The sequence below is a fragment of the Mya arenaria genome, chromosome 11 (genome assembly GCF_026914265.1).
Source record: "Mya arenaria isolate MELC-2E11 chromosome 11, ASM2691426v1".
Taxonomy (NCBI): Eukaryota; Metazoa; Mollusca; class Bivalvia; order Myida; family Myidae; genus Mya; species Mya arenaria.
The window spans coordinates 55,638,657-55,659,440 of record NC_069132.1 but is presented as its reverse complement, the minus strand read 5'-3'; the positions used below and the strand labels follow the sequence as shown (position 1 = coordinate 55,659,440).

Below are 20,784 nucleotides of genomic sequence, written 5' to 3'. Positions count from 1 at the left end.
GAAATAATAGTTCTCTGTGCAAAGCAAAACATACCACTACAAGGGCATACAGAGGAAACTAGTAATTTCTACGCAATACTTACTGCATTTGCACAAAATGATGAATTTCTGTCGGAGCACCTAGCTAGCGCACAATATAATGCCAAGTACACTTCCCCTGACATCCAAAACAAACTTATTGACATTTGTGCTGAACAAGTCAAGGAAAGGATTTTTAGCGACTGTCGGAACTGTCCATACTTTGCAATAATTGTCAATGAAGCTACCGATAAATCAACTAAAGAACAGTTGTCGCTCTGTGTCAGATTTGTTGACAATAAGGGTACAGTAAGGGAGGAATTTTTGGGCTTCGTTCAGTGTGCCTCTGTCAAAGGAATTGAACTTTGTGCCAATATTATGTCATTTCTCCAGGAAGCCAACCTTGACGTCTTAAATGTTCGAGCGCAGTGTTACGATGGGGCATCAAACATGTCGGGGAAATATCGAGGAGTTCAGGCTATTGTTCGTGAAAGATCACCGCATGCTAACTACATACACTGCAAAGTGCATTGGTGGAAAGTAGACCGCCTCGGCTCCAAGATAGGCTCCGACAGACGAGCAAAGATTTGTACCCGTGTATTTATGGCATTCTCAGAGACAGTACTGTTGACAATGCCACCGACATCAACATCATGCGAACGATCGTTTCGTGCTATGAAGCGAATCAAGCACTATTTGCGGTCGACCATGAGCACAGACAGGATGTCATCGTTGGCATTACTGCATATTCACAAGGACATGGACGTCGACATTAATAATGTTATAAATTCATTTGCTTCAAGGATGTGCAGGAAGCTTAACTTTTTCTGAAGCAAGTGTAGCCGGCTTTTGCTACAGAAAGTGTTTGATTTGTACGATTACTATCTAGTTCCGGTTTCTTAGTCTGATTACTTTTATTGACATGGTCGGTTATATATTCATGTCATTTATATATTCTGAATACAGTACGGAGAGTTTTTCAATAACCGTTAATTTATTTTTTGTTGAAAATTTTAACTGCTTTAGAATGGTATGGAATATACTTTTCAGCTTGACAAAAACTGCAAAATTATAAAATTTATTTTTCCTTCAAAAAATGCCCCAAAATACAGCTGGGGCGATATAGGATTTCAAACATTTTAGGGGGGGGGGCATGCCCCGCACCCCCCTAGAACAACGGGGCCTACACATTGATTGTTGCCAAGCTACGCCCCTGCAGTTCAAGTTCATGTTTTATAGAGACAAACCAAATCTTTGGCAAATTGTTAGTTGAGTTATTTTCTGTCCCAAAAATCTTGTGTCATATATGAAGCTCCAATAGTATTACACCTATACACATTTAGTGCACCTGCCTTTTCTATCACATTTCACTTTAGTATGGCAGCCAAATTAGATATTTTAGTCAAACCTATGGCCATAAAAAATGTTTTTGCACATTGTAGTTATTTAGGTTAACAAGTGCTCAGTGTGAACTATTGTGATTAAAGGGTGATTGTCTGTTGTCATCTGTCATCCGTCCATCATCAACATTTTCCTAGGGTGGCTTTCTTCCAGATTCCTTCCAGAAAAAGTTGTACCATGCAGAACTCTGGTTGCCATTGCAACCGAGAGGAAACTCATGGAAATTCTTCTTCTCAGAATCCGCTGGCCCAATTTTAAAATCATTTCACAAAAAATATCCTTAGGTGACCCTCTATCAAATTACTTCACCCATCTTACATATTGTAAGAGTTGTGGCCTTTGGTAACATTACACAAATACATATTTTTTATGTTTTTATACACTGTTTTTTATGTTTCACCAGGGGCAGATGGGTGTTTTGGCGCATGAATCCATAATGTTATCTGATCAATTACTCGAGAAACCTTTGTCCTATTATGAACAGATTTGGTCATAATGTGTTTAGGCATAATATCTTGGTCACTTGAGAGTTTGCCCTTTATAGAAATATAGGTCTTGTCCAATCAATATCTTTAGAAGCCTTTGTCCAATCATCAACAAATTTGGTTGAAAGATGAAGAATGTATATGATCATAACATGTTGGGCAAGTTCTTTAACCAGCTATATCCCTCCAGTAACTCAAAAGTTAACATTCTTTTATCATAGAAATTACCTAAAATTGGTCTTGTCCGATCAGTAACTTTAAAAGCCTTTGTCCAATTATCACCAAATTTGATCAGAATGTGCATGGGCATGATATCTCAGACAAGTTTAATAACAAGCCTTTTGGCTTCAGTCATTTGAGAGTTTTCGCCCTTTAATCATAAAAAGAGCCCAATCATCTCCAAATTTGGTCAAAGTGTGTATGGGCATACTACCTTGGACGAGTTTAGCCAAATAGCTGTAGTCACCCAAAGTTATTGCAATTTAATTTTAGAATGTCTAGAGCACCATTAAAGTTTTACTCAGGTAAGCGATATAGGTCCATCTGGGACATTTGGTTTATTCAAATTTTACCAAATCAACAATAATGTCTTCCCCATTCATGCTTTCACACTGGCACATCCTCTATTGACCAATCAGCACCACAGTCAATGATTGTGTTTTCAGGATCTTTATATCTTGTTACTTTGGTGTGTCAGTTGGGGTCAAAAACTAGGTCTCCGGGACATAAGTTTTAAGAAAAGCTGATAATAATTTATAATGATAATGATTTATAAAACGTTCATTTTCCTCACACAAATGGAATAGTTTCTGTGAATTTTCATGAAATTTTATCAGTTTATTTCTATGAACGATATCTCGGATGAGTATGAATATGGGTCTTGATGGTTAAAAAACTAGGTCACTAGCTCAAATCTTAGGTTTGCTAAATTGTATTGTCTTAACAATAATCCAGCTTTTATGCAGCGTTGCTGTTTTGTGATTTCTATATGATCTGGTATTCATCATTTCCTATTAGAACTCCATCCAGCAGCATACATTGTTTCCAATGATAACTTTGATTTATTCCTGTAGACAGTCACAAGAACCAGGTGGTGCGGATCCCGGTGGTGAATGTGCGGGCATTACCTGACGGGCAATCCATGGAGCTGATGTGGAGCCGGCCAGAACTCATCATATCAAGTTCCCCAATGTCCATGTACAACATCATCTACATCATAGAGCGGACCCAGGCAGACCCTCGATACCCTGGCATCAGTACCACGCAGCTGAAAGGATGGGTGGGTAATGGTCATAATGATCATTTTTTCTGTCGTAGCCTAGTGGTATCTAAGATTATCCTAGTGGTATGTAAGAACAGCCTAGTGGTTTATAGGAATGACATAGTGATATATAAGAATGGTCTTGTGGTAGATATGAATGACCTATTGATATATAGGAATAACAATGGCCTAGTAGTATACAAGAATGGCCTAGTGTTATATAGGAATTGCCTAGTGGTTAACAGGAATTACTTAGTGGTATATAGGAATTGCTTAGTGGTATATAGGAATGGCCTAGCGGTATATAGACATTGCCTAGTGGTTAACAGGAATTGCTTAGTGGTATATAGGAATTGCTTAGTGGTATATAGGAATGGCCTAGTGGTTTATAGACATTGCCTAGTGGTTAACAGGAATTACTTAGTGGTATATAGGAATTGCTTAGTGGTATATAGGAATGGCCTAGTGGTATATAGACATTGCCTAGTGGTTAACAGGAATTGCTTAGTGGTATATAGGAATGGCCTAGTGGTATATAGGAATTGCTTAGTGGTATGTAAGAATTGCCTAGTGGTATATAGGAATAGCCTAGTAGTATATAGGAATTGCCTAGTGATATGAAGGAATTGCCTAGTTGTATATAATAATTGCCTAGTGGTATATACGAATTGCCTTGTGGTATATAGAAATTGCCTTGTATTAAATTGAAAGGCCAAGTGATGTTTTAGAATGGCCTAGTGTCAGTAGTAGTATATAGGAATGGCCTTTTGGTATATAGGAATTGCCTAGTGGTATAGAGGAATTGCCTAGTGGTATGGAGGAATTGCCTAGTGGTATATACAAATTGTATAGTGGTATGTAGGAATGGCCTTGTGGTTTAAAGGATGCCTAGTGGTTTATAGTAATTGCTTAGTGGTTTATAGGAATTGCCTAGAGGAATTGCCTAGTGGTATAGATGAATTGCTTAGTGGTATAATGGAATTGCCTAGTGGTATAAAGGAATGGCCTAGTGGTATATAAGAAATGGGTAGTGGCATATAGGAATTGCCTAGTGGTATATAAGAAATTGCATAGTGGTATAGACGAATGGACTTGTGGTATATAAGAAATGCCTAGAGTTGTATAGGAATTGCCTAGTGGTATATAAGAATTGCCTAGTGATATATAGGAATGACCTAGTGGTAGCTAGGAATTGCCTAGTGGTATATTAGAATGGCCATATGTATAATTTGCCTAGTGGTTTATATATAGGAATTGCCTAGTGGTAGATAGGATTTGCTAAGTTGTATATAGGATTTGCCTAGTGGTATATAGGAATTGCCTAGAGGTATATAGGAATTGCCTAGTGGTATATAGGAATTGCCTAGTGGTATATAGGAATTGCCTAGAGGTATAAAGGAATTGCCCAGTGGTATATAGGAATTGCCTAGTGGTATATAAGAATGGTTTGGTGGTATATGAGAATAGCTTAGTGGTACAGTGGAAACTCACTAAACCGGATCTCCACAAAACCGGAATCCTCGGGATACTGCACTTTTTTCAGAGTCCCGGTTTTCCCCTTCTATTTTCAATGTAAAATAATCCCTACAAAACCGGAACCTCGGAATTCCGGATACCGGACAAAAAATCGAGAAAATTTGTTAGTTGTCAACGTAATTTTACCTCACAAAACCGGACGTATATTTGTTCAAACATGTCAAAATGATGTTGTGTATTAGGAATTTGCGAATCACGTGTCACTTTGTCACTTTGTTTTGACAGCCGGTCCGTTAAATATTGCACCTGTGATGTTGTGTTAACTCGATAATCGATAATGATTATTGCGCTGTGGATTGACTGCCGCGCGATAATCAAACTTGTGAAAAGAAAATTGATTGAAACATTAATTTGTTTGTTGCAGAAAATAAAGAAATAGAAACGGTTATTAAGTGATCATCTTGGAGGGTTGTTTTATCTAAAGACTTCTATGATTGAATCAAATAAGAGCGGTGCGTTAATTAAACTATCAAACATACTTAACAAGCATTAAATTGCGCGAGTTGTTTTATTTTAAGACTTGGAAAAAAAGATGATTATAAAAACGCAGAAATGTTTAATTATGTTTATCACTAATTATGTTAATGAATATACATGTATATTCTATGCATTATTTAAAGTTACTTGAACCATTGTAAATGTAAAATAAATGTTATCTTTATGTGTTTTCATTTAATTCCAGTTTTCAACTTCCCTTTAAAGGTTAACTCAGTTAATATTTTGGATCAACTTACTCCGTACATCAAATCCTCACTAAACCGGAATCCTCACTAAACCGAAAATTTTGCCCAGTCCGGACCTTGTCCGGTTTAGTGAGTTTCCACTGTATATAAGAATGTTTTGGTGGTATATGAGAATGGCCTAGTGGTATATAAGAATGGTTTGGTGGTATATGAGAATGGCCTAGTGGTATATAAGAATGGTTTGGTGATATTATATGAGAATGGCTGAGTGGTTGGTGGTATATGAGAATGGCTTAGTGTTATATAAGAATGGTTTGGTGGTATATGAGAATGGCTTAGTGGTATATGAGAATGGTTTGGTTTATGAGAATGGCTTAGTGGTATATGAGAATGCTTTGATGGTATATAAGAATGGCTTAGTGTTATATAAGAATGGTTTGGTGGTATATGAGAATGGCTTAGTGGTATATAAGAATGGTTTGGTGGTATATAAGAATGGCTTAGTGGTATATAAGAATGGCCGTGTGGTGGTTTCTACTTAGGAGTTTGACTTGAAATTTATTAATTTCAGCTCATAGTTGTCTTCATAAACAAGCTGAAAAAGTAGTATAAAGTAAATTCATTTTGCACTTAAATTACTATTTTGAACACCAAAACGGTGCAGTCATGTTTGTATGTCTTCATGATATTCAGGTGACAGACACCCGCTATGAAGTTGCTCTGACAGGGCACTGCAGCCAGGTTCGCTACAGAGTGATGGCCATCAACCAGTTTGGCTCTTCAGGATTCAGTAACCCAGTATATGCCCCGAGTGAGTCCACATCACAAGAGTCTCAAGATTTATTTTTGGAAATAGAATTTCGGCAATTAAAAGACCATTAGAAGATGTCTGTTTAGCATCTCAGGATTTTGTAACAATGTATATGCTCCAAGTTAGTCAATATTCCTTTAAATTTCTTTACATTCTATGAAGGTTGTTTCAGTGATTTCTACTTGTTACAGACAAAAACTAGTTCTGCTTTTCCAATATTAGTACCGTATTATATCATGTATAGGACGCTAGCATAGATAGGAATCAGGCAAAAAAATTGTCGAGAAAACGGGTAAAACCCCTTAATATATAAGATAGGACGCAGCGGAAAAATGTCAAAATTGGAGCCGAAAAATTGAGGTTGGTAAAGTATTTATAACATATATTGAAGTAAAAAAACAAACAAAAATTGTATATAAGACATATTTCGATAAGTGTCTTGTGTATTTCGATAATTATCGTCGTTTTTCGGTGATTAAGCGTACACAACAATGATATATGTCTTGACATTTTGAGAACATTCACGCATAATATAAGACTTATACAAATGCTGTAATAGACTAGTTCTGACTGACAGTCAATCGTTGCAACTGTTGCATCTCCCGACATGCCTTCTGAATGACAGTCAACCGTTGCAACCATTGCAAAACTGTGTATTGTCAAAACTAATGATTGTTTTGATAAGGCTTGTCGCTGCGCGGATTAAAGCATGTCAGCATAATTTATGCGTGTCGGTAATTAGCCTTGGTAGCAGAAGGCACCTCGGGTAAAGTGCGAACAAACAACAATACGGTATTAATTACCATCGCAATAGTTTGTTCTATTGATGTTTTTCTAATGACAGACAGCGGGTGTTTTTCACACCTTCGCACATTTTAAAAGATTTGATAGTGACAATAATGCTACTTTGCGTTATGCACATTCCTTTATTAATTTTTTAAAACAGTAACATACAACAAAATGTTTTGTAAAATATCGAAACATTAAAATCATGAACAACGATTAATTGATAAATACCTCCTTTCCCGATTTTCCGTTGCCGTTATAACTCAATCCAGTTAAAGTGCTGACTCACATCAAGTTTTTGTGAGTAGCGTCCCTTTTGTAAAAAAGTAAACACTCGTGTTTGTTTTCAATTTATTTCTCAATAAATCATTTTAAAGTAAACATTCAATATATTTCTGCGTGTGTTAACTTGCGTGATTTTACCTATGTCAGTTGTTCTCTTCGGTGACGCAGTACAGATACTTACTATTACCGCGTTCTTCCCCGGTCCGATATTATGGACCTGAAATGGACTTGGAAAAAAACAGATGAAATTCTAATAGCATAGAAAGGACGCAGGCAATTTTTAAGACGATAATTGGGGGTAAAAAAGTGCGTCCTATGCATGATATAATACGGTAACTGTTTAATCAATTATATTCTTCAATCAATGCTGGAGGTTGTTTGATCCTGGGATTATTCTGATTATTCTAAATAATACCAGTATCATTTTTTCTCAGGGTTGGGTAAAACTGTTTTCCTCTATTAGTCAATCATTATTTATTTGGTGTAAATTGCTTTAATTTTGTGACATTTAAATTTTTGTGATTCCAACAAGTCACTATTCCATTTATCCACTATATTGAAAGGAGATTCAATCAAGTTGTTAATTTCAATTTTTGCCATATATCCTTTTTAGCTCCACTGGCCAAAGGCGATGGTAATGTGTACATAGTATGTGCCTCCGTGCGTCTATGCGTCTGTAAACAATTGCTTGTAAACACGATACAGTTTTCAGTTTTGATTGTATCTCGATGAAACTTGTACAGTATCTAGATATCCATTAGAGCTCGGTTCCTTTTGAAAACCAGCCAGACCCACCCATGCATGCTTAGATTATGGCCCTTGATAGTATAAAAAAATGCTATTGTGTAAATACTAGCTTGTGAACACGATACAGTCTTCAGTTTTGATTGTATCTTGATTAAACTTGTACAGTATTTAGATATCCATTAGAGCTCGGTTCCTTTCGAAAACCAGCCAGATCGGCCCATGCATGCCAAGATTATGGGCCTTGAAAGTATAAAAATATCATTTCGTCTGTAAACAATTGTTTGTGAACATGATACAGTCTTCAGTTTTGATTGTATCTCGATGAAACTTGTACAGTATTTAGATATCCATTAGAACTCGGTTCCTTTTGAAAACCAACCAGATCTGCCCATGCATGCCAGGATTATGGGTCTTGAAAGTATAAAAAAAAATGCTATTTTAAGCTAAGTCTTTTTTTAGCCAAGTCTACATGAGCGAAGTCTATTTTTAGCCAAGTTTACATGTAAAGTCACAATTGCTTGTGAAGGTTTGTTCAAATTATGCCCCTGGGGTCATTACCTCTCCCCTCCCCCTGCCCCCCCCCCCCCCACGGAGATCGTCTCGCAAGGGGCCTGTGCGGCAACGCAAACGACCTCGGCAACGTTGGCGGAGGCCCCGGGAAGAGTTCTCTTTTCTTTGTAAGGGACGTCCCCCCCCCCTTAAATTGGGAGATGTTAAAAACCTTTTTGTCTGAAACCACTATGCAAATCCTTGCTATTTTGAACAAGGCTTTATTTAGTGGTCCACTACCATGGTTGTTCAAATTATGCCCCTTGGGTCAAAACTGGCACTGCCCTGGGTGTCACAATTTTCCTAGAGACTTATTTAAGAAATATTTTCAAAATCTTCTTGTTTCAAACCACAAGGCCCATACCTTTGATATTTGTTGTGGAGCATCATATGATGCATTTGAAAACCTTTGCAATAGTGCCCCTTGGGCAAAAGCTGGCCCCACCCCTTTTGACTTACTTTTTAATTTTTAAAGCTACAGTAATGAAATTTTGACCATGTGAACAGTTTTGCAAACAAGCATTAATGTCCTTGGATGTCCTTGACGTTGACCTTTGAACGACTTTTTATTTTTAAAGCTACAGAAATGAAATTTTGACGATGAGTACAGTTTTGAAAGCAAATATTTTTTACCCTCTGATTACCTTTACTTGGCACATATTAAAATAGTTCATGCAACTAATCTGCTTACAACACTTCCTGTCCTCAGATGTTGAACGTGCAGCATTTTCAGCTAACCCAAACACAAAAAGTGAACTATATATTTGTTGCCTATTTCTCAAACATACATGCTCTGTATTGAAAATGACCACAAGAGCCATGCCAGTATAGCATAGGCCCTTTTGGGCCTCTTGTTTAAGTATGCATGCAATGTTTCTTGAGTTACTGGCCATCGTTAATTGTATATTTTTTTATTTGTTTTGCCTTCAGCATTTAACCTCCATAGTCTTTGAGGTATTGACATCAAACTTCATTCAGTTCTAGGAAAAAAAATCCACTATAATAATTGTTCATACCCTTGTCATATTGCTACATGTTGTTTGAAAGCAAATTTTCGGTAATGGAAATAATTAAATTAATGATATTTTTCAAAATAGACCTTAGCTACCTTAGCAGGTAACAACATAATTGTTCCTATCCTCTGTCTAAAAATCTGTGACTGCTCTAGTTAAAATTTAATCAGATGTTATGGTACTTTTCTGCGCATGCATACTGCCAATCAAATTCATAGTGGAAGTCAAATGTTATTTTGTTAACGCCACTAAATGGTGATCACAATTTATATTTAGTTAATCAGAAATATTGAAAAAAGTTAGTACAGATATGTTTAGCACCTAATTGATAATAACAAGGCCCCAATTTATCGAAACTTCTTGAGCTTAACAGGCTTAAGTCGCTTAAATCAATTAGCCAAAATACATACTGAAAATGGATTTTGATAAACGAAAAATGGTTTATTCTGATAATCATACAGATTATTCCTACATAATTTCGAAAAATTCTTGAAGATGTAAATATAACACATTTTATAGAACAACAAAAATAGTGAGATTAGCTTAATCCTGTTTTAAGGGACTTAAGAAGTTTCGAGAAATTGGGGCCGGGTGTTTGATATTTAATTTTCTGAATATTAACAAATGATCTCGCCTGCCTCTTAAACTCCATTTATTTTAAGGTATTTTTCACATTGTAACTTTTGTATGAATGAAATGAAAACATGTATAAAAGCATTGTTGTACTGCTGCAGGTTTATCCCCCGGCCCTGTACAAAACATCCATCTCACAGGAAAGGGCATCTACTACTATGAAGATAAGAATAACACCGCCTTCTCCGAGTTCATGACTGTTCTAAAGTGGGACAACCCAGTTGGTAATACACAAATAGGATAGCCTGCAAGCCTTATCACAAACATAAAGAGGGAACAATTTAAGGACTGAGCACAAGACTGACCTAACATCTGTTTGTATATGGAGTTATGACTGTCTTGTACTTAACCCCAAGAACAAAAAAATATACAATAAAAATTAGGATTATATATTCAACAATTTATATTACATAATAATAATCAGAAACAAATACGCTTTAAAATGATAGCAAACATGTTGGGCTACCATGCATCATTATATAATCAGAGACCAGGTTATCCACAATATATTTATGCTTGTATAAAAGAATAGCTGACATTTGTAAAATTATATCCTTTACCAAAAGTTAAATGAGGTCGCAGTATTCCAATCAGAACGCAATACTGATATAATCAGTAACATCATAGCCCCTTTTGATTTATGTAATATAAACATCAAGTGTTTTAAGCATGTCTGTTTTTGATGAAAAAAGTTCTAGCCTTTTATGTCATCACCGGCATGATTTTGCAAATACTTTAACCTTAGTAGCCATTACTTGAAAACTGTTGAAGATATTAAAATAAAATGTTGTATACATGTAGCCACAGACAATACGTCCACAACCCTAGTTGAAATAGTTGTTGAGTTATGCCCCTTGTTTGACAGGGATAAAAGAGACAAGTGTTTGCGTCTGCTCAGTGGTGCTCTTTTGTGCCACTACACAATAGACTAGACAAATGTAAATAATGAAATATATCAAAGTTTTGGTACCTTCTGCAATTAACTCCACTTGAAAATGTTTCATTTCAATATTTCACTCTAAATTAATGCTTAATGTTTTGTTATATCACTAAATTAGGCAAAGCTTGCCTTGCAAAGACCCCTTTAAATGAAAGTTACTCTGATTAAGCAATTATTCATTTACTTGTCCTAGGAGACAGAGTAAGTTTGTGCATGTGCTTGTCCAAGGGGACAGAGAAAATATTTACATTTACTTGTCCTAGGGGACAGAGCAATATTGTCCATGTGTCCTTTCAGGTTGGGATGACAGAGATATTGACCACTATGAATGGAACCAAATGATGAACCGTTCCTGTGAATACATATCCCATGACAGTTTACCTATCCTCAAAAAAATGGTAGGCGCTGTGTATGTTTGACTATTCAATTTGATTTGTCATAATGAGGTTTTTTTATCCTAAATTTGTCTGCAGTCAAAAATAAGAATGGCTGTATTAATTACCTTTTATTTTAGGAGATTTATTTTGATGTAGGTGATTTTTTTGAGGAAAATAATCTTGAAACAAATGAAAATACAACAACTAGAACAGCAACATCATCATTGACAGTACCACCACCAGTGCCAATTTGCTTAACTGCAGTCCACTTAGAAGTGCATACATAGCTGGTGATTATGGGTTTATGTACGTGGGTTTGGATAACTTCCTGGCAGAGAATATTAATGTTAACATCAAAAACCGAAAAGAAAATGACTCGAAATGCTCAGAGATTTTCTTCTTGACAAAAATGTAGAATAAACTGCCAAACATATAATCTGTTCAACAGGATATTGTTAATTTTGGATGAAGATCAAATTTTATTTCACGAGTGGTATAAACTTTGATTTTCCACCGAATACAACAATAATCCTTTATTTATTTGTTGATATGATAACCATGCCCTACTGTTTTGTAGATAAACCAGAGCAACCACATCCTGATGACCATCTCCAGTGTATCCATCGGCTGCAAATTTCTTGCACAGGTACCTTGTTAGAAGCAAATGTAATCAGACACATATCCCCTTGACTTCAGTTGAGTATATTACATGTTTAAGATTTTATAGACAAATATTCCCCTGGATTCAGTCTAGTTTATTGCATGTTTGCATGTAAAGCCTTATATTTTAAAACAATCTAAAGATACAATTTAAAACCCTGATGTATTGTCTAATGAAAGAGAGAAGTGTAATACAATACTTCTTTTTTTAGGTAACTATAGTTTCAACCTTTTCTCCAGAACAATGACCATACTGTAAATCCTTTTAATTTGGCAAGCTCCTTTTTTCAGGAGTTCATGTTTATGCTAGTTCCGCAATATTTTAATTTGCAATGTCATTATTTCAAATTATGGCAATCATTGTTAAATTGAGATATTACCTTAGGTTGGTGTGCTCACAAAATTGAACCAGTCTACAGTAGTTTGAACCCTTTACTCCAGGTAAGAGCGGTGTCCAAGTGCAACACGAAGGGACCTTGGGCCAACCTCCTAGTGGACCTTACAAGTAAACAATTTTACTTTGATCCTCTCTTGCTGGTATGCTGTTAATTACTTTGAAATGGTATTGTCATATATATAATGAAATTCCATTTTTAAAAAGTTTGGATATGTCATTGCTTCGGTGACAGTGTCTTGGCATTTCAAGATTGTGATTTACTGTGTTCATCCTTGTTTGTTTTGTTTTTAAAGTAATAAAGTCAAGGTATTGTCTTAGCCTTGGTGTTGGAAGTTGTTGTCAACACTGCAAAAAGTTAATCTTAGCCATAACTTGGGTAAAATTGGATATGTATTGATGATTATGAAACAATGTAAAATGTCCACAATGTGACAATATGCATCGATGTAGCATGTCCACTAACCATGGCAGATTACTGAATGAGTTAACTGAGAAAAAAAATAGACCATCATTTGCATCTGCAATGCTTTTCTGCATGCTTGTTCTCAACTTAATTGCATTTTTATCTCGACTATTCGAAAAATAAGGAGAGCTATACTACTCACCCTGGCGTCGGCGGCGGCGTCGGCGTTGGCGTCACACCTTGGTTAAGGTTTTGCATGTAAGCACCTTTAAGTCATTATCTCAGTAAATACATCAGTTATTGCATTGAAACTTTGGATATGTATTCCCAACTAGCTTACATACTAAATTAATGAAGTTAGATAACAATTATTTGAATATAATGCAAATTATAGGCCTTTATTATTCGACTTCGAAATTCTGGTTAAGGTTTTGCGTGTAAGCACACATAGGTTAATATCTCAGCAACTACTTGAGGTATTGCATTGAGACTTTATACAATGGTAGTCAACCATCCAACCTACTACTTAATTAACCAAGTAAGATAACTCTAGTTTGCATTGAATGCAAAATAATTGCCCTTTAATATTCGACTTAGAAATTCTGGTTAAGGTTTTGCATGTAACCACATTTAAGTCAATATCTCAGCAAATATATCATGTATTGCATTGAAACATTAGATATGTATTCCCAGATAACACTAATTTGAATATAATGCAAATTATGGGCCTTTACTATTTGACTTAGAAATTCTGGTTAAGGTTTTGCATGTAAGCACACATAGGTTAATATCTCAGCAATTACTTGATGGATTGCATTGAGACTTTATACAATGGTACTCAACCATACAATCTACTTAAATAATCAAGTAAGATAACTCCAGTTTGCATTAAATTCAAATAATGGCCCCTTTTTTATTCGACATAGAAATTCTGGTTCAGGTTTTGCATGTTACCACTTTTAAGTCAATACCTCAGCGAATACATCATGTATTGCATTGAAACTTTACACACAGGCTCCCATCTATTTAACCTTCTAATTAATCAAGTAAGATAACTCTATCTTTTTTATAATATATAATTTTTGCCCCTTTATTATGCGACTTAGAAATTCTGGTTAACGTCTTGCATGTTAGCACACATAGGATAATATCTCAGCAACTATTTGATGTATTGCATTGAGAATTTATACAATGGTATTCAACCACCCAAATTAATTGAATAACCAAGTTAGATAACTGTATTTTGCAAATAATGGCCCTTTATTATTAGACTTAGAAATTCTCGTTAAAATTTTGCATGGATCCACATTTATGTTAATATCTCAACACACCATGTATTGCATTGAAATCTAATCTAACAGTGATCCATGCATGTTTCGCCAAAACTTTTCAATCTTTACATTGAAAAGCGGCGGAATAGTCGAGCGCGCAGTCTCTGTGACAGCTCTTGTTAAGAATATTGTAATATTTACAAAACATCAGTGATAAATAGAACAGCTTATCAATTTCAATCAAACCAAAGTTAAGTTAAAGTTATAAATTCACTAGAATGGATGTTTCTATATCATTCAGAAGCAACAGTAGTTTTACGAAGATCAAAATAATTATGAAATCTACATAACCTTGAACCTGAAGTTTTATTTGAGTAGAACCCTTCAACTGCCTACATGTAAATTTCAATATACTCATTAAATGAAATGTCTATGATATTTTCCAGATTGCAGCAGTATAAATGGATATATGTGCCAAGATAAACCATGTAAGTAGTCTCTTAAGATAAACCATATAAGTAGTCTCTCAAGATTAACTATGTAAGTAGTCTCTCAACATTAACTGTGTAAGTAATCTCTCAAGATAAACCATGTAAGTAGTCTCTCAAGATTAACTGTGTAAGTAGTCTCTCAAGATAAACCATGTAAGTAGTCTCTCGCAATAAACCATGTAAGTGGTCTTTCAAGCTAAACCATGTAAGTAGTCTCTCAAGATAAACCATGTAAGTAGTCTCTCAAGATAAACCATGTAAGTAGTCTCTTAAGATAAACCATGTAAGTAGTCTCTCAAGATAAACCATGTAAGTAGTCTCTTAAGATAAACCATGTAAGTAGTCTCTTAAGATAAACCATGTAAGTAGTCTCTCAAGATACTCCATGTAAGTAGTCTCTCAAGATAAACCATGTAAGTAGTCTCAAGATAAACCATGTAAGTAGTCTTTCAAGATAAACCATGTAAGTAGTCTCTCAAGATAAGCTATGTAAGTGTTCACTCAAGATAAACCATGTAAGTAGTCTCTCAAGATAAGCTATGTAAGTGTTCACTCAAGATAAACCATGTAAGTAGTCTCTCAAGATAAACCATGTAAGTAGTCTCTCAAGATAAACCATGTAAGTAGTCTCTTAAGATAAACCATGTAAGTAGTCTCTTAAGATAAACCATGTAAGTAGTCTCTCAAGATACTCAATGTAAGAAGTCTCTCAAGATAAACCATGTAAGTAGTCTCTCAAGATACTCCATGTAAGTAGTCTCTCAAGATAAACCATGTAAGTAGTCTCTCAAGATAAACCATGTAAGTAGTCTCTTAAGATAAACCATGTAAGTAGTCTCTCAAGATACTCCATGTAAGTAGTCTCTCAAGATAAACCATGTAAGTAGTCTCAAGATAAACCATGTAAGTAGTCTCTCAAGATAAACCATGTAAGTAGTCTCTCAAGATAAGCTATGTAAGTGTTCACTCAAGATAAACCATGTAAGTAGTCTCTCAAGATAAGCTTTGTAAGTAGTCTCTCAAGATAAACCATGTAAGTAGTCTCTCAAAATAAACCATGTAAGTAGTCCCTAAAGATCAAAGAACTGTTTGGGTTTCCTAATCTCTGGAAAATCCAGATAGCATTTGTGTTAAAATTGTGTTTGATTACATTTGATAACTTATTGCAATTAATTATGATTATAATAATCTGTTCTGATTAACCCCCTGCCTTGATGTGCATTTGTAATAAATACAATGCCAGGACTTTGGAATTATTTTTTATACTATAAAGTTCATCTTGATTGGGAATTTCCTATTGTAATCCAGCCCTATATTAAATGGTGAAATGAAAAGTAAGGATTTCTTCTAATGGGACCCACTGAATTTCTTAAAATTTTCAGGATATCATTTATCACAATTTAACTGAAAAGAAAAACATTAAAAATAATTTGATTTTTTTTACTTTAGATCCCAAAATGCATGTTTCATCTAAATATATTATTAATTATGATTGAAGATTAAAGGAGAAAATTCAAAAACCATGTTCTTCACATGTAAAACACTCAGTGGTGTAAACTAATAATGTTATACTTTTTCCCAGTTGACCCACCCGGCAAGGTTGGAAATGTGACCTTATCCGTGACATCAAAGACTGAAGACGAAGTGATGAACTACTTACTGTATCCCAACCTGAAACTAACAAGCCCACTGCATGTTTTCCTGCACGTGCATTGGCGACCTCCACTTGACCTTGGAAGTCATGGGTATGAAAAGTTGGTAATGGTTGGATGTTGTCATTTAGAATAAGCATGACATTGAAAATCATTGTAGGTATTTGAGGCTAATTTGGATGCCTGATAGCCCCGTATAAAATGGATGGTATCATTTGAAAGCATTTCATGCACATGGAAAAATAGGTACCGTATTATATCATGCATAGGACGCACTTTTTTACCCCCAATTCTTGTCTTAAAAATTGCCTGCGTCCTTTCTATGCTATTAGAATTTCATCTGTTTTTTTCCAAGTCCATTTCAGGTCGAAAATATCGGACCGGGGAAGAACGCGGTAATAGTAAGTATCTGTACTGCGTCACCGAAGAGAATAACTGACATAGGTAAAATCACGCAAGTTAACACACGCAGAAATATATTGAATGTTTACTTTAAAATGATTTATTGAGAAATAAATTGAAAACAAACAGGAGTGTTTACTTTTTTAACAAAAGGGACGCTACTCACAAAAACTCGATGTGAGTCAGCATTTAACTGGATTGAGTTATAACGGCAACGGAAAATCGGGAAAGGAGGTAAATATCAATTAATCGTTGTTTATGATTTTAATGTTTCGATATTTTACAAAACATTTTGTTGCATGTTACTGTTTTAAAAAATAAATAAAGGAATGGGCATAACGCAAAGTAGCATTATTGTCACTATCAAATCTTTTCAAATGTGCGAAGGTGTGAATAACACCCGCTGTCTGTCATTAGAAAAACATCAATATAACGAACTATTGCGATGGTAATTCCGTATGGTTGTTTGTTCACACTTTACCCATTGTGCCTTCCGCTGGCAAGGATAATTACCGACACTCATTTATTATGCCTGACATGCTTTATTCCGCGCAGCGACAAGCCTTACCAAAACAATCATCAGTTTTGACAATACACAGTTTTGCAACGGTTGACTGTCATTCAGAAGGCATGTCGGAACTTTTGCAACGGTTGCAACGGTTGACTGTCAGTCAGAAGGCGTGTCGGGACTATTACAGCATTTGTATAAGTCTTATAATATGCGTGAATGTTCTCAAAATGTCAAGACTTATATCATTGTTGTGTACACTAAATTACCGAAATGTTAAATTACCGAAATACGATGATAATTATCAAAATATACAAGACAGTTATTGAAATATGCCTTATATACATTTCTTTTTTTTTACTTCAATATGTTATAAATACTTTACCAACCTCAATTTTTCGGCTCCGATTTTGACATTTTTCCCTTGTGTCCTATCTTATATATTAAGCGTTTTTACCCGTTTTTTCAACTATTTTTTTGCCTGCGTCCTATCTATGCTAGCGTCCTATACATGATATAATACGGTATGATACATGACCTAAGAAATTGGGTCTTTGCTCTGAAAGATAGAGCAAATATTTACACGTTTAAAAGGTCCCCAAAGAAAGGTTTCAGTGGAGGCATGTAGATTTGGAGTTGTCTGTTCTTCCAGAGCCACACTGCTATGTAACTACTGATGTCAAGTGTCATAGTGCATCGGGGCAGTAACACAAGAGTGAATGACCTTATATTGTCAAATTTGCCTGTTTACATAATTTTAAACAGCATTGCAAAGCCCTTTCAAAACATCGAAGTTAAACATGATATATCTAAAAAACTTTTAATTTCATAATTCAAAACCTAAAACTTGCCATTAACAGAACACCCTAACATTATTAGACACGGCCTCCAAATATGGATACATGTTTACAATTTTCAATGCGCAACCCTCTATCAATAAACTTTTAGATTGTAAGAAAAGGGAAAACTTATATAAATCAATAACACATATCTTTCAACTTTCACTTTAGAGGAACCGTTTCGATGTCTGTTAATACTTAAACAATCAATATATTGTAACGGTCTGCTGTAGGCGGATGTGCATTCATAATATTCCGTATAAATCAGAAGTACGTTTGTAGTATGAATGTTAACTTGGTAATATGCAAATTAGCAAAGCCCGGGATCTGTAAGAATATAGAAGTTAGTGTATACAAAGACCAGAGGACCCCTTCAGGGTCGAGCATGCTTTTCCCTGAAGGGATCTGTTGGTGTTTCATTACGCCAGAAAGCTCGGCTATCTGGTATTTGTTTGGCTCGCACGTTACAAATGATGGCAGTGGTGGGATAATGACAACTGCCGGACCGGAGTTGCCTTACCCATAAGATTCCTAGTCCAAGACTCGGGACGACTCTTCTCGTAGGGGAAAGTAATGTAACGGTCCGCTGTAGGCGGATGTGCGTTCATAATATTCCGTATAGAACGGAAGTACGTTCGTAGTACATATGTTAACTTGGTAATATGCAAATTAGTAAAGCCCGGGATCTGTAAGAATAGAGAAGTTAGTGTATACAAAGACCAGTGGACCCCTTCAGGGTCGAGCATGCTTTTTCCTGAAGGGATCTGTTGGTGTTTCATTACGCCAGAAAGCTTGGCTATCTGGTGTTTGTTTGGCTCGCATGTTAAAATATCACATGTTTTAATAAAGAAATGTTAGCCAGAGAGCTATAACAATAATCTGCTTATTCACTGCCTTCATTTAGACTGGCTGCTGGTCAGAGGCAGTGGTTATTTCCCTTTGTTAAGGAAAAGCACTGCGCATGAAAACATTCACGCGCATACCTGTCAGAAATTATAATTATAAAAAACATGGGGTACGAATTCGTGGTTTACCCCCAATTTTAGGATAAGTGAACTAGCCAATGTAGCCATAATAGGGTGAGGGAAGACCTTTATAACCAAACACTCCTAGACCTAACATGAATGGAAAATTTTACTGCAAAATGACTTATTGGCTTCCATTCAGGTGGTGGTGGAGGATACATTTTATTTAATATATAACATGTTTCTGACAACGTGGTGTTTTATTGGTTAAATATGTTATATATCAATTCATGTGATCCCTGTTTATTTCAATCACTTATTAGAATGTTCAAACTTATGTTTACACTTATTCGAATGATGATAAAAAATATTTATTCGAACTTAAACCTATTTGACTGTGTCTTTGATGTTGTGCCTCAAAATTCATCTTGTTAGGTATGTGGACCACTACATTGTGAGGTCGGGCAAGGCGGAGAGGCAATTGTTCCCCATTCCACCAGAATTCATTGGGATGCCAGCATCAAAAAAAGCACCTAATGTAAGTAGAAAGGTTTCCTTATTTTGGTTTTCTTTCTTTTCCAAACAGTTAAGTACAAATTGGTCAAATGTTTATTAACCAATAGACTACTCTTAAAAATGGAGGTATTTGTTTTCTTTAATATGAATATGAATATTTATCAGATACATATCATATAAAATCATCCATGAACTTTTTGTTGATTCAGCTTTGACTGGTAAGGATGTCTGGGGAAAAGAGATATGGTTCACGTAACTTTAAAGGGGCTCTAAATATGCAAATATTCATTTGAATTTACTGGTATTTAGACAGTATTTCTAAGAATATTTCATTCATAAAGCATTTGCATTTGAAAATAATTTAAAATATTTCCAGGATACAGTTGAGATGATATTTGAAGTGGAAACATACAGTATCCCATACACATTTGGAGTTCAGGTGAGCAAATTGTTTTTGTGGCCTGCATAATATGGCCGAAATATGATGTATCTAATGCAGTGTCACAATTTTATATCTTAATGAAAGTCTCAATGAATCTAGACCAGATTTGCCTTCTAGGGTGGGAGTGGTCTAGTGATATAGGTGTCCACCTCTTACCCAAATGTTTGTTCAGTCACCCAGAGGAGCATGCACTCATGGCTCCTCAAACTGGACACCAGTATGGATATCAACACAGGACACACACTCAAGTGTGGTTCTATAAACCATCGGCTTTTGTTATTATCAAGCTTAAAGTAAACTTGCGTTCAATTTTGGCATTGTATGGGAATAGTATCTCAACCAAGTTTGTTAATCGACTAGATCGCACACAAAACTTGAGGTTTTGTCAGTTGAGGTATAGCTTTGGTGTGTTTGTCAACATTGGAAAATATGAAATACACTCATATGATTGCTATTGGTCTCAGGCAAGGCCAAGCATTATGGACAACCAGTGATTAAACACCATTGACATATCATGCTGTCATGATCCTCTGTTAAAAAAGAAAGCCTAGGAATTGTGATATCCTTGGTGTGGTTGTCATCTGTCAAAGTCGTTGTTGTAAGCACTCAAAAGCTTTGACCTTGACCACAACTCAACATATTTGCTTGAAACTGAGTTATCATGTTGCCAGAGACAATACCCTTATGTATAACAAGGTCCATTATTCTGGTTT

At 35.5% G+C, this 20,784-nt stretch overlaps 1 protein-coding gene across 2 annotated transcripts in view; it reads left to right on the top strand.

Moving 5' to 3' along the window:
• The window catches only part of LOC128207991 (uncharacterized), a 143,603-nt gene that overhangs the window by 14,172 nt on the left and 108,647 nt on the right, over positions 1-20,784 (top strand). For both annotated transcript variants that reach the window (XM_052911233.1, XM_052911232.1), the window contains exons 4-13: positions 2,978-3,183; positions 6,078-6,195; positions 10,310-10,432; positions 11,446-11,546; positions 12,103-12,171; positions 12,627-12,690; positions 14,703-14,744; positions 16,330-16,492; positions 19,549-19,651; positions 20,006-20,068. In XM_052911233.1, coding sequence (XP_052767193.1) covers positions 2,978-3,183; positions 6,078-6,195; positions 10,310-10,432; positions 11,446-11,546; positions 12,103-12,171; positions 12,627-12,690; positions 14,703-14,744; positions 16,330-16,492; positions 19,549-19,651; positions 20,006-20,068 — 1,052 coding nt within the window. The remainder of the gene's footprint in view (positions 1-2,977; positions 3,184-6,077; positions 6,196-10,309; positions 10,433-11,445; positions 11,547-12,102; positions 12,172-12,626; positions 12,691-14,702; positions 14,745-16,329; positions 16,493-19,548; positions 19,652-20,005; positions 20,069-20,784) is intronic.